This window comes from Rissa tridactyla, chromosome 4 (genome assembly GCF_028500815.1).
Source record: "Rissa tridactyla isolate bRisTri1 chromosome 4, bRisTri1.patW.cur.20221130, whole genome shotgun sequence".
In the NCBI taxonomy this organism is placed as follows: Eukaryota; Metazoa; Chordata; class Aves; order Charadriiformes; family Laridae; genus Rissa; species Rissa tridactyla.
In genome coordinates this window covers 38135913-38149918 of record NC_071469.1, presented here as the reverse complement: position 1 = coordinate 38149918, position 14006 = coordinate 38135913, and the positions used below count along the sequence as shown (strand labels likewise).

At 38.3% G+C, this 14006-nt stretch overlaps 1 protein-coding gene across 2 annotated transcripts; it reads right to left on the bottom strand.

Annotated features, from left to right (window-relative positions):
* Positions 1-350: 350 nt before the first annotated feature.
* On the bottom strand, positions 351-13780 carry ARHGAP11A (Rho GTPase activating protein 11A). Of its 2 annotated transcripts, XM_054197844.1 has the most exons (12): positions 13634-13780; positions 11015-11085; positions 10596-10692; positions 9803-10053; positions 9121-9281; positions 8864-9010; positions 7069-7143; positions 6259-6426; positions 4802-4937; positions 4345-4453; positions 3411-3558; positions 351-3002 (listed from the first exon to the last, which is right to left on the bottom strand). In XM_054197844.1, exons 1-12 carry the CDS (start codon positions 13763-13765, stop codon positions 1417-1419), a joined length of 3081 nt encoding a protein of 1026 aa, XP_054053819.1. In that variant the 5' UTR covers positions 13766-13780; the 3' UTR covers positions 351-1416. The 2 variants fall into 2 exon arrangements, with proteins under 2 accessions (XP_054053819.1, XP_054053820.1); XM_054197845.1 differs by lacking the exon at positions 7069-7143.
* Between the last annotated feature and the right edge of the window lie 226 nt (positions 13781-14006).

The following is a 14006-nucleotide window of genomic DNA, read 5'->3' as shown; positions in this document are numbered from 1 at the left end:
CTCTCCAGGCTGTTTCCCTAATGTTAGATCTTAACAATAACATAGCAAGAGCGAGGCAGCTGAGCTGGGCTGATGAGGGCAGGAGGCCTCCACCAGAAAGCAAGCAGAGCTATTCCTTTCAGTAACATATCACTCAAGAGCTTTAGAATTCTACTGCTGCTAAATTATGTTGCACCACACCTTTTGCTACTCGTAAGAATCACCAACATGTATCTAAGATGAACAAAAGGGAGAACTAGAAGAGAATCACTTCCGGCTTCAGACTTACTCATTTTTGATGTCCACAGTTTGCATATGACAACATAATCTAAATTTCTAAGTCAGTATAGAAGAATGGGCTCAGAAAGGGGACAAAACCAATGGTTTTATTAAAACCAAAAGTAACCAGTGCTTTCAGGTCTTACATTTTGCCAATAAGCAATTCGCACATACAGAAAGCTAATGAAGAGTTTCAAGTGTTTACTCTTAAATAGTTTTACAACTGATGACAGACAAACAGTTTTAATTCCAAAAGCTGTAAACATTTGCTTGTGCAAATCAACTTTTAACAAACTATGGCTTCTCACATTCATCTCTTGCAACATTATCAGCATCTAAAACCTGCTTCCGCACCATCTAGTTAACGCTATACTATTGCTCTAAAAATAAGTTAAACCCATCCTTTCATATTAAGATAAAACATTTTACTGCTTACAACTTAAAATACTTGGTACCTATTACAGAACACATCACTGGACTAAGTTTTAAGACTTTTCACTTCTTGAATAAACTGCACATTTGCCTTCTATGTGTTCTAATAGCTGTCCAGCGTGTGCGTACATGTCAAAATCTAATTAATTTACCTACTCAACAAGGAAAATACGCTCCCAATTTACTCCAATAGAAATAAAAACCATAGTCTCAAAAGAAGTACAGCTGGTGTAAGGTCCAACTTAAATATCAAAGTAGTGCTAAAATACACTTAAAACTAAGTAGTAAATAAATTTAACTATCAATACTCAGCATCAAGATATTTTCTTTCAAATGGCTGTTACTTCTAAATGTCTGAGATTTTTATTATTTAAAAAAAACCCTTGGTACTTAGTCTAAATACTGCAAAAACTGTTTTGGGAGAACACAGCGTGTTTTTAGAAGCTGAGATAATCAAATATGAGATCTAACACAAACATTTCTAAAAACGGGTTATTTTTGTTTTAGAAGTCAAATTAATTTGGATGAACTGACTAGCATTTACAAAAGTTTCGGTAAATGAAGAAAACCTCAACATAAATTGTTATTTGTACAAGTCCATGTCTCATACAGCTAAAAAAAATAAATCAAAACACAAAAATAATTAGAGCTAAAAAAAAATACGAATTTAGATTTTCCGAAGGTTAACCAAGTTACAATAAGCCCATTTAGCCATCATATTTGATCTTATAAGTCTACTGGTTTTGCAGTTCGTAGCAGTTTCACTGTAGCTATTGGATTCTTTGGAGAGCCTCTATAACGAATTCTTTCTTTTCCTGAAGCACTTCTTGTGATTGAAGATTTTTCTGGGGCAGCACCTGGGATATTTATATGTGCATTAACTTTTACGCCGGATTTCAGTGTTTCATGATTGGTTAGATCTTCTAGAACAGACTTTGATGGAGGAACAGTTGCTTTCTGTTCATGGATTCCAGCAGTTCTGACAGAAACATCAGGCTTCTCTGGTGGATTTAACGGCCTGCAACATGATTTGGATGTTAATTCTAGCTGCTTGCGAGATATAGAAACTTGGTCACATGCACTTTCACTCCTGAGTGGCAAAGCCATGGAATTCTTTGAGGGCTTTTCTGTGCAGGAGAATAGTGCAGAATCGTAGCTCGAAGATTTAACAAGTGGTGAACCAACATCACTTGCTTTAAGGAGCTGAGAGCTTACAGATCGTCTGTTAGCCTCCAACAAGGAATTAATTCTTCTTACAGACTGTCTAACAGGAGTACGTTGAAACTTAAGAGGTAGTTTAGTTTTGCTTGCAGAACTTGGATCATTTAATGAAAGCTTGTTGAACCATTGTATGTGGTCAGAAACCTTCCCATGTTCAGAAACAGTTGATGTTGTAGATAAAGTTTTATCAGAATTTTCAGCTTGCAAGTATTGGTTGCCTACTTCATTTTGTGATTTAGGCAACTGCAAAGTAGGAAGCTGTCCTGCCGCAGAAAGTTTAACGGTATCTTCTTCCAAATTACAGCATTGTACCGTGCAGTTTTCAGCTGGTTTCGAGTGTGTTAATTCTATTTCCTCTTTTCTTCCGAAGGAATCCGATTTGTATAAGTCATCTTTTGATGAACTGTTCTGAACACTCAACTTGTCTTCCCTGGGCAGTACTTGAGGCACAGGAAGTTCTGTTACATTTTTTATATCTGGTTTTGGGACCTGAAGTTCAATCTTAATAGAAGTTTTGAAGTTTTTTTTCTCCACAATTTTAATTTCATCTTTTTTTGATTGCTGTTTATCAATAGCGTAAGATTGACTAAATTGGTGCGGCTCTCCGGATTTTGTATTTGCTAGATTTTCAGAAACTTCTTCAGCTGACAATTCTTTCTCTGGGCTTAGCCCTTTGAGACACAGAGTTTCATTTAATGTTTCGCCTGCTACATCTGAGAAGGAAGATTTTGTATCACCTATCAAATTGTGAAGATTACTTCCAGATGCAGAGAAGGCTTGCTTAACTCTCAGTAATGTTTCTGCAGTTGAATTATTTCCCTCTTCGCAAAGCAAAAGTTCTAAACTCTTGTCCTGTTTGCTTACAGTTGTGGATTTGAATTCATCCGGAACAACAGGTGGCTTTCCAAATATCAAAACAGATTCTGAAGAACCGATTCCTGTTTCAGGGTGTCCTGGCAGAATTCCCTCATTCCTGCTGATCGCCTGAGAATGTGTAACAGTAGGACTATACCATGACATTCGGTGTACTACTTTATCCTGACATTTTGGAGTTAGCAAGTTTTCTTCTGACTTGCTCACGTTCTTTGAACCTTAAAATAAACATCACAGTGTTTAAGAATAATATCTTGCGAATTTTAGTGATCATTATAGGCAAAATTCTTGCTAACCCCCCCCTAATTATCAAAGCAGCACTGAATTTAAAGATGCCGTTACTCCCTTAAGTTTCAGAGATGTGAAAAGTCATAATATTAGGAACTGAAATCACGCATCTCATGTTGTTTAACTAACAAAAGAGAACTACTAAAATATGCTAGAAACACAACAAGCCTCTCCTAAACCAATTCTTTTTCCCCAGGAGCCATTAACTTTCAAGTAACTTTACTCATACTATCTAGAAGCACTTTTAATCCAATTGCTTTTATACCTTTATCCATAAAGTTACTTTTGCTTTACAAAAGCAAAAGTTTTCCCCATCTATTATGTTGTTAGATACTTACCTTTCTTAGGGAATTTTTCATTGACACATGGGCTGAAGAGTACATCTCTCTTCACACATTCAGTTCTGCTTTCCAAACCTTGTTGACTCGCAAGACGCCTTCCAATATTTGCAGATCTATTGCCAGCCGCACATCCTGATACAATATTCTTGAACAAACAAAAGGTGTTAATTGCTTTCATATAAACTTTTAATCTGGAATCTTATTCACAGAGGAACCTGCAGGAAAAGGCTATGCAAATCAGCCACTACTCTCAATTCTCTGTAGACCTAGGTAGGGAAAAAACCCACCTGCAGTAAGGTGGGCTTAACCACGTTCTGAACATAGTGATTCTGCGCATAGGCTCTATCATATCTGAATTTCAGGAACTGTGAGACCTACTGATCACAAGTGTGGTGTTTTGACCCCAGCTGGCAGGTAAGCTCCTGTCCAGATGCTTACTCACTCCCCAGCAGGATAAGAGAGAACTGAAGAGGCAAAAGGAGGGGGGGGGGGCGGGGGGAACACACCACAACAAGCAAACCCACAAACACACAACTCTAACTCACAAGGGATGCAAAAGCGATGCGTAGTCACAGCAAACAGATGGATGCCCAGCCAGCCCCTGAGCAGTGGCTACTTTGCAAAAACTCCCCTCATCCCAGTTTTATTGATGAGCATGACATTATATTGCATGGAATAGTTCCTTGGTCAATTCAGGTCAGCTGTCCCCTTCCCCAGCCTCTTGCCCCATCCCAGGCGAACCCAGTACAAACTGATCAGTTACTGCTATGAAAATAAACCTAGGGCTTCTTGTACTTGATAGCAGTTCCAGTTACGCTGTGATCCCTCCACTATATACCAAGTCTTTCCTGCCACTGAAAGGCAACACACAAAATTTAGGATTAAAGTTTGCACGGTAACAAGAAGACTGGTTTAGAGGCAGAATACTTACCATTTCTCTGTTGCTTTTCCCCAAACCAAATTTCAAACGTAATGACCGACGAACCATTTCTTTTCGGCTAATCTTTGGAGAAAAACAGCCTGTCTTTCCTGATTCAGCCCTGGGAGGACAGAAGGGAAGAAGTGACACATAAAAAACTCTTTAGGAGGGCAATGAAAGCATCCTGACATTTATTTATAGTTATTTCCTGTACTTTTACTTCTTCTATTGCCTTCTTGCCAAGCTTTTTTAATAGGCACAGGAGACCACTACACCAGATCTAATTTTGTTTTGAGCTCCATCTTGCCACATTGGAAGATCCGATGATTTTAAGGTTACTATAAAATTTTGGTATATTTTGAACAGCAAAAAAGATCATTTTAAAGACAGGTTGAGATTTTACACGTCATTCATTAAGGGGTCTAGACCGACCTTTTCAAATTAGTTTTTGAGAGGTAAGGCAGATTACCTGTATAATTTTTTGCTTGCATGTCTTTTACTTCTTCTGTTCCCTGTACTAGACAGATGATTTTCACCACCAGTTGAAGGAGACAGTGAGGTTTGCGATGACTCAAGAGACACACAAGGGCTTGCTTCAAACTGAACTACAGGAACAAAATGATGTTTACACAATCTTAAAACAGTCAAATTTTTTCAGATAAAGACTTAACAGTTAATACAATCAAGAATAGGCTTTTAAACAGCACAGATTTGTTTGTATATTTTGTGGAGTGCTGGCTTGAAGTTACTTTGACTTCCACTTTCATTTAACATTAAGCTGTTGCTTGTAGCATCCATAGAAGTGTCTGGATTGTAATCAATTGCATGCTACTTATATTACTACCTCAATTAATTTTTCCCATTGCTATCATCAGATCAGTTCCTCAAATTTAAGAGCTTAGTAAGAAAATATTAAGACTGAATCTAATTTATTTGCAGTGTGCTTTTTTATATACCTAGCCAGAACAGTTAAAGCAGCAATAAATGAAAGAGTTGTTATTCTACTACTAAAATTTTTTATGAAACAGATGCATTACTACTGTCTTTAGAAAATGTCACGGCTTTGGTTTGCTTATCCATACAAACAAGAATTTCATGGGGAGGTGTCCCTGCCCATGGCAGGGGGGTTGGAACTAGCTGATCTTTAAGGTCCCTTCCAACCCAAACCATTCTGTGATTTAATAAACAAAAGCAAGAAGTTTTATACCACTCGACTGAGGGGGGGAGGGGGGGGCAGAAATCATCTTCAGGCAAAACAGATATAGAGTAAAAAGAAATTTCTAAATTGGCTAACTTCAGTTGGCAGCACATTAAGGAACCAAACAAAAATAAACTAGGATTTGTAGAAGAGCCTGACAGTTGGAAGCACTTTAGTGGAATGAAGTAGTATTAAAACATTGTCAAACAAAAATAAAACTTTTTATATAGAATTTTGAGATTAATTAGCATCTAGAGAAAACAAGAGGTGATTGGATTCAAGAAAGAACCTTTATAACAGCAACAATTACATTTTACATAGAGCTAAGACCAGCTATTTATGTATTTAGGAGACAGAAGGCAGCTACAAGTTTTAAGAGGTTGGAAGTATAGGCAGTCTTCATGGATTTGCATGCTAAAACAGAAATGTGAGCATAACCTAGGTGATACAGAGGGACTGAAAAACATAAGAGAGACATCAGGATTGCAGATTTGAGAGATTAATGTAACAGAAAACAAGAAACAGAATTTTACTCTTGCTCAGTCCATGTAACATGACAGTCACTGATGAACATAAACAGGATTTATCAAAACAGGAAAGCAGTGCAAGGAACACTGTTAAGTGAAGATTATCAATGACTGCCTAACATAAACAAAAGTCTGTACATTTAAATTAAAAGCCATAAACAAACCGCTTCAAGTAGCAAGGAAAAAATGAAGGCACTGTACCTGATGCTGGTGTCGAGCTGCTATTAAAAATACTACTAGGTAACAATTCAAAAGCAAAACTATGCTTAAAAGATCTTCTCTTCTTGCTGGACAAGCCCTGAGAGCAATCAATTGGAAGTTTACGCTTGGTGGTTGGAGTAAGAACCACTGGAGTCACTGATGAAAGGACTGAAATTAAGAAAACCAAATTTGCAGTAACAGCTTAAAAAGTTGAGAGTTTTACTAAAATAAACAGTTTTGTTTTTTAAACTCTGAAAGAAAGTTGTTGTAAAAGCTTAGCAAAAGTACATGCACTTTGAACAGGCAAAGCAGTCAGTATAGCGTAGGGTTTGTTTTTCTATTTTGCTGGGGTTTTTTTACAAGTTAGAGTAACAGAAAGTAAAATCCCAAACCACACATAAATAAAATATAGGCATTAGGAGGAAACAAAAAAGTATAGTAATCTCCTGTAAGTTTAAGGGACAGAGTAAGAGTGATAGAATTTCAGTCCTGGCAAATTCATTCCCAAGATAAAACGCTGCACTACTGCACGGAAGCCTTAGTGTGCATTAGATAAAAAGCGCAAGTTCAGTTGTGCAATCCTAGAATCGCACAGCCCATGGCTGCGGTGACTGTAGCTGCTCCAAGAACTACAGTAAATGCAGTATCCTCAATAAATATGTATCTATATTCAAAATTTTAAACAACTTCAGCATAATGACTTATCTTCAACTAAGTTTTTTTCTTCAGTTAAAAAAAACGTGGAATATAGTTCACAAATCCAGAAGATACTGCATGGGCTTTATTTAGTACAAATACACCAATACCTACCGCTTCTGTCTTGTTGAGGTGTAGTGGAGGGTGTTCTGTTAGATTTAAATTTATTCAATGCTCCACTAACAATATCTGAAATGCAAGACACACCGAGCAATCAAGTTTAAATATGAAGTTTGTCTTGCTCCTTTTTCAATTCAAGTTTAATTTGTATTCTTTCAGAGAGAAATAAACCATTTAAACTGATATGCTTTATGTGAAGAAAACTATAGTGCAGATCTTCTCACCAACATAGTTTTTGTTGCTTCCAAAACAACTGAAAAATTCTATTTTCCTTACCAAAAAAAATAATAAAAAAATCCATGCACAGACAACAGAAGTTTCTTGTAGAAAATTCTACTGGTCATTATAAAATTAAATGCCTTCTGGTTTCTTGTAGGCAAACCTACAAGGGATCCATTGAAGTCTTTCTCACAGAAAGTCTCACAGACATTCTCACTTTGCTGGACAGTCGTCTTGAAGCTGAAAAAGCTCTTAGAGCTTTGAAGTTAGGCCTGAATAGAAGTATGAAATTTTGGTCTTACAAAGAAATAACGTACAACTTTTCTGTTAACTATGTGCTTTTGTTTTGGGGTGGTGTTTTGGTTTGTGTTTTTTTTAAAAGTCAAAATTAAACCCAGCAGAGTATATGCATGAAGTTTTACTCGTTTTCTTACTTTTGAAGGTGTAAAATGGAAGTATTTTTAAGTGCTATTGCAACCTACAGTTGTATTTCCATGTGTTGATAACAAAGCTTAGCAAACTACAAGCCTATGGTACTTCTTTTATGGTGTCTGGTAGGTATCAGGTAGTTTTTAAAAACTCATCTTTGAAAATAGATAAAGTGTAGTAATACTATATTTTACTCTATCTGGAGAAAGAGTAGAAGCTGCCTACTACTAGAACCTATTTCACAGAATTAACAAATTCTAACTGTTTCTCCTCAAAATTTTAACTTTCATAAACATTTATCACTTTGCAATTCCAGGATGATCTCCCTTCTTCAGAGTGAAAAAGTATATTACACAAAAAAGCCCCATGCCTTAGCTAAACATATGCAATAATAAAGCCTTAAATTCAGTTGTGTTAGGTTTAACATGCCGAGTCCATGAGCTAAATACATACTCATACTTTTATAGCAATGCATACAATCTGAATGTTATAGTGGATTTGAATCAAGTCAAGTATACGTATTCCATAGTATTTCCTCAAAGACAATGCAGAAGAACAGAGAATATACCATTTGATTGCCCACATTTGGCAAAAAAACCCCAAACCACCCTATTGAATAGGAACTGAAAAAACCTAACCCAAACAGATCCATGATCAGAGCACATGTTATCCAATAATATCCAATTCAGAGTTACACTTTAACATACAAATTAGTTACTCTAATTCAAAACACACATGCCATTTATATCCTTGCGTTCTCGTGATCTGACCTGTCAAAGTATACGATATCTTTGAGGGTCCAAGTACAATTTCAAAACTAGCAAAAAAAATATAAATCTTTACTTTATCAGTGATCTGAAGTTGACTCAACAAAAAGCTGGAACATTAATCTGGCTTCACAAATCCGAACATGAGCAAAATAGCTTCTTCAGCAGACAAGAGACACATTAGAATAAACTCAGAGTAATACACAACAAAGTGATGTGATCGCTGAAATCTTATATAGATTTCGCAAATCAACACAACAAATTTCAAAGGCATCTATTCTGCTTGTGGAAGAAAAAAGTGCTTAGGATCAGCATATCTGAAGTCTCAAAATAATTCTATTTTAGTTACTGAAACTTTCACACAACATACCTACCCCCAACACTTCGGTGCCTCCTCTTCTTACATTCACTGGGAGACTCATTTTCACTGTCTTCGTGGCCCCACAGTGAGGGAGTAGATTGAAAGGTATCAACACCTAACATTGCAGGAATCTTTTCCAAGATAAATGCTGGTACTTGTCCTGAATTAGTTGAGAAATATTTTTTTTTTTTAGTTACTTAAAAAGTTGAAAAGAAAAGCTATAGACAAATATGTACAACAAGGCATTTTGATAAACATTTATCACCTTACCGATTTCTGCTGCTTGATCAATAAGTGTTTGCACAACAGCGGCTTGCAAGCGAATTTTTTTTTCTGTACTGGCTGACATCTTTTCATTTTCACTCGAGTGCAAGAGGTTGGGAGCAAAAATCACTGCCAGATTACTGCTATCCATTCTGTTTTCATTGGATCTTAACAAGAAAGGGGTTTATTTGTTGGTTTTTTACGCAAAATATCAGGACATAAACAGTGGAGAGAGAAAAGACCGAATAAGACAAATGCAGTTGGAAAAAAAATAAAACACAGTCATTCACTTGAGTGCTCACACAGCGAGATTAATATGTAGACATGCACCCCAGGCTAGATAACCTCACAACTACGTTATTGAAATCAAGAGGTTATAGACCCTGTACAGTTTTGGGGAATGCAAGGTATCAGTTAGATTATTTTACCAGTCACTCCTTTTGCTTTCCAAAAAAGAAGAACAAGGAATACAGCTATGAAAGAATGGAACACAGTCAAGTCTCCAGCAAAATAAGGTTTCATAAAGAAAACACTTCGAATTCGTGAAAAAAAAGACTGTGACTGAATTCTAGTGAACAACTGCAGATAAGAAAGTCACAAGCCACTCACAGAAAGTTACAGCAGTTGCCTGGAAAGAGAAGTTGTTAAGGAATTGGGAGCTGTTCACAAGCACTCTCTTTACACTGACCTTAGGGACACAGTTCTCAGAAAGTTGAAAAAGTATCTCAAAGCTTCAATTGTTCTGTCGGCCATCAAACACGACAGCAACACAGTTGCAGTTTTCTTCTCATTTCCTAGCTGCTGAGCTTTGAGAAGGCCTTCCTGCAGGTGGAGTGGAAGGATGGGCTCTGGCAGCTCTCTAAAGAACTGTTTAAGCAGCCCTGCAACATCACACGGCAGTGCAGTTGAGAGGCAGTTTTCACCTTGATCCAGTTTACTCTGTTGATAAGAAACATGATCTGAAGTCTTCAACATGCCATCGGATTTCTAAGTTTAGGCATTAATCCTCTGGCCTGTATCAGAAAAGACAGTCATATCTTCCCCATTTTTAGTTTCAGCCTTGTCATGTTTTACGTAACTACAGTATACACAAAAAGACACAGGCGATGTTGTCAGGCCACGTGTTGATCTACATGTTTCCCAGGTACACATCCTTCTGGGAAAACACTGCTAAACAAAAGTCCTCACAGTATCCAGTGTGCATAACTGCTAACAAGTTTGTTCAGTCACAAGTGTATTCTCACCATCTGGAAAGCTGAAAAATTTCCTAGAAAAAAAAAAAGACAAAACCAAAACACCACCACCACCACAAGGCCAGTTTCTGGACTAGATCTCCTCTCATTTCTACAGTAGGTAACGTTACCAGTCTATGTCCAATATTGGAACTCAAATATGACTGAAAAGAGTCCAAAACCTAAAACGTGCAGATGATCAAGTGAAATGCAGCTCATTAAAAAAAAAAAAGGGGGTTTAGAGAATACCTTTAAGGCTTTTAAACGAACAAGAGATCCAGACTTTCTGAAGAGTCCCTCTGTATGAACATGTTCTTCCAAATATTCACAAGTATCAACAAGAAAGCTGAGGAAAGAACAGCAACATAATTCTGACATTCAGAATAAAGCTCGTTTTTTCCAGAAAAACTATTTCATTATAAATAGATAATATATAGGATAGTTCTCCAAGATTACAAGTAGTATAAAGAAATACAACTGAACGATAGCTGTGGCTCTGAATTCCCCATCTCACTTCTGCATACCTCCTTCCCCAACTGAAACTATTCTTATATCCTCCAGAAGCTTTAGCAGACCTGGAACAAATATTACGTTCCCTCTTCTGACAAGAGTTTAATACTATAAAAAGAACAAAGTAAGAGTAAAACTAAATATACAGTGTAATTTACCTTGGAATATAACCATATTCTGGCACAAGTGATTGTGGCAATGCGTGAAAAGATACTCCAAAGATTTTACCCTAAAATACAAAATTCAGTTAATATTATACAAAAGTTGATAGGATTACCAACTACATATTACAGAAAAGCACGTAGTCCACAAAGCACAAACAGAAGGGTAGTTAAGACAAAAAACAAAGTCTTTCAGATAAGAGGTATTGCCAGGAAAAGCATTATCAACTCTAGATATCTGAGCCTCTGCTGATTCTAGTTACAGGTAACACCCTAGATTACTGTTAAAGAATAGAATTTTCTGCACTATGTTTTTGCACCTATTTTACAAGGAGTCAGCTTTCCCGTAAGGCCACCAAATCAGTAAGGATATTAAACACACTGCTCTGGAATCTCATCTTACCTTTTCAAATTGACTAAGTCACCCTTAAGTTTTTCTTAAAATCAACACAACATACGTGAAGTAACTTTTGGGTTGGTTTTTTTTGTTTGTTTGCTTTTTTAAAGTGTTTTCTTCATCTGAGGCACTCAAGATTGCTGTTTCAGGGAGGATTAGACTCAACAGAATAGTCTGGAAAACTGTTCTGAACTCTCATATTTAGCATTTCTATCTAGGAAACTGTTATAAATCCATTGCCTTATAGCAAGGCATCAGAGCATCTGTTACATATTAGAAAACAAGCAATTTCTTCAGTCATTACTACTGATGCTCACCAACAGCGTTTTTTCTAAATTGTTTATCTGAGGTTACTGCACAGTTGTTTCAGTTATAAAAGCCCCTATTTCCATGTAACAACTTGCACTTTCATTTCTTTGCTCCACCGCTTTTCTATTTATATTTACAGAACATGCAAGCCAGGCCCTCCCCCAATCACAAGAGGACTGGGGGAGGGACTGGCTTGTTATCAGAGGCGAATGCAAACTCTTGGTCATTTATACCTGAAATTCAAAGTGCTGACCATGTTGATAAAATAGTTAATCAATAACTAAGCCATTTGGCCACCTTCGGCCTATCTGTCCTACAGAAAACAAGCATAACATGATAAGAAAAGAGAAGCAACACATATTTGTCATTGTATTCCAGGTGCTACTAAAAGTACAAAAAGAAAATTAACACCAAGATATAATATTTTTCTGTATTTACAAGATTATGTAATAGAGAATTCCAGTGGCTTGCAATTCAACATTTAAAATTCATAACCAATATCCTCGCTTAACTAGGTTTTGTTTGAAATATCAGAAGTCGTGATTTAAGTTCTTAAAATAAAGTTATGTCTGGTCCCTTAAAATAGAAACAGAATTCCCCCAGCATAAAAAAAATAATGTTATTCTATACCTTTTCCTACCTTGCTCAGTTGTTAATTAAATACACGTTTTCTCCCTTGTATAAAATTTAAGCACTAGACAGCTATATAAACATCTTTTATTATGACATACATCTATTATTCACAGTTCTTATTACTTTCCCTTCAAATGGAAAAAAAAAAAAGTCTAGAACAAGATGCTTGATATTGACAAGGGGGAAGAAACTAATTCTGACTTTACTTTTGTTCCCTCCCTTTGCAAACAACCCAACTCAAGCATGAGTTTTCAAAACTTCTTTGGCTTATATTGACCAAGGGTTACTGCAGCATTTTGTAATATATTCTCAGCCTTACAGAAAGCTCATTCTGAGAATGCTCAGTTCTGTGCCGTATCAGTTGCACAGGGATCTTGTTTAGGACTTGAAAGTGTTCCATGCTTTATATATTAGAGTCTACCAGAAGATCAGTGTCCAGAAATAGATTTCAGTGATGTATAAACTAGCATCTATTATGATACTTTAGTTTTAATTTAAAGTCCTGGGACAGAAAACGCACTTTTCCTTCAGTAAATGCACAGTAGGTATTTAAGATAACAGTACAGATTTAATTCCTCATAGCACAGGCAAATCAAGGCCAGATCTATCTGTACCAAAATACCCATAGTCATGTCTTACACTAAGAAAGCACGTAAATAATGCTCTTCAAACCAAAAGTCTAAGGAATCAAGTAAAATAAAAGACATAAAGCTTTTAGAAACTACAAGCTAGCTACACATTCCAAGAAATAATACAATGACTAAGACTTAAATTCCATAGAGAGTGACATTAAGCACAGTAAAGCGTAAAAAGCTCTCACATAGACCAGAGGTACGCGTTAGAGAGAGTATCAACTACACTAACAAAAAGAGGAAGACGCCTCCTTCACCATCTGCTCTGGCTGGCAACATTCAGGTCCTAAACGGGCGGGGGGGAAAGGCAGCATCACTGAACCATTATCTCACTAAATCACAACACGGCTGTCCTGACGGCCGCCTGCACCATTCGCTTTCTGAGGAAAAAGGGGGAAAAACACCGACTTTCCCCATTGTGGGGATTAAGACGTTTCCCCCAGGGGCTGGCAGGGGAACAGCGTTGCGGTAACGGCACTGCTGCCGGAGCCGGTGGCCACCCGGCCTGGCCGGGGGTGGAAGAGCAGCTCCCGGGGCCTGTGCAACCCTTGCTCCCGCAGCGGCCGCCGCCGCGCTACCCCGGCCCGACGGAACCCGGCTGCCCTCCGTGAGCACCGCAGCGTTACCGCCCCCCCAACCCCTTACCTCCGCGGCCGCCGCTCCGGGCTGCTTGGCCGCCGGCGCTAGGCAGCTCCCGCTCTTCACCTTAATCCCGTAGGAGGCCCGGAGCTCCTCCAGCACCGCCAGCCGCACCAGCCGCCGCCTCTGCTCCGCCATCCCAGCGCCCGCCGCCTACCCCCACCTCTCTCCCTAGCCGCCCGCCGCCTACCCCCACCTCTCTCCCTAGCCCCCCGCCGCCTCTCAGACTCTGCCCGGCGACATCGTCACCTCCCGCCACCGGACCAGGCCCTGCCGCGCTACCCCGCCGCCGGTTACCGCCTGGCTCAAACCCAGCGCCCTTCCCCGCCCGCGCCCCTGATTGGGCCGCTCTGCCGTTCGAAATCAGGCCCCAGCCGCA

What these genes read in the sequence shown, in the direction of transcription:
- ARHGAP11A (XM_054197844.1), bottom strand. Translation starts at nt 13,765, where the DNA reads ATGGCGGAGCAGAGGCGGCGGCTGGTGCGGCTGGCGGTGCTGGAGGAG. An exon ending in CCGGAGCGGCGGCCGCGGAG is followed by an intron (nt 11,086 to 13,633) that starts GTAAGGGGTTGG and finishes TTTGTATTTTAG; the next exon opens with GGTAAAATCTTTGGAGTATC. An exon ending in GAATATGGTTATATTCCAAG is followed by an intron (nt 10,693 to 11,014) that starts GTAAATTACACT and finishes TTCTTTCCTCAG; the next exon opens with CTTTCTTGTTGATACTTGTG.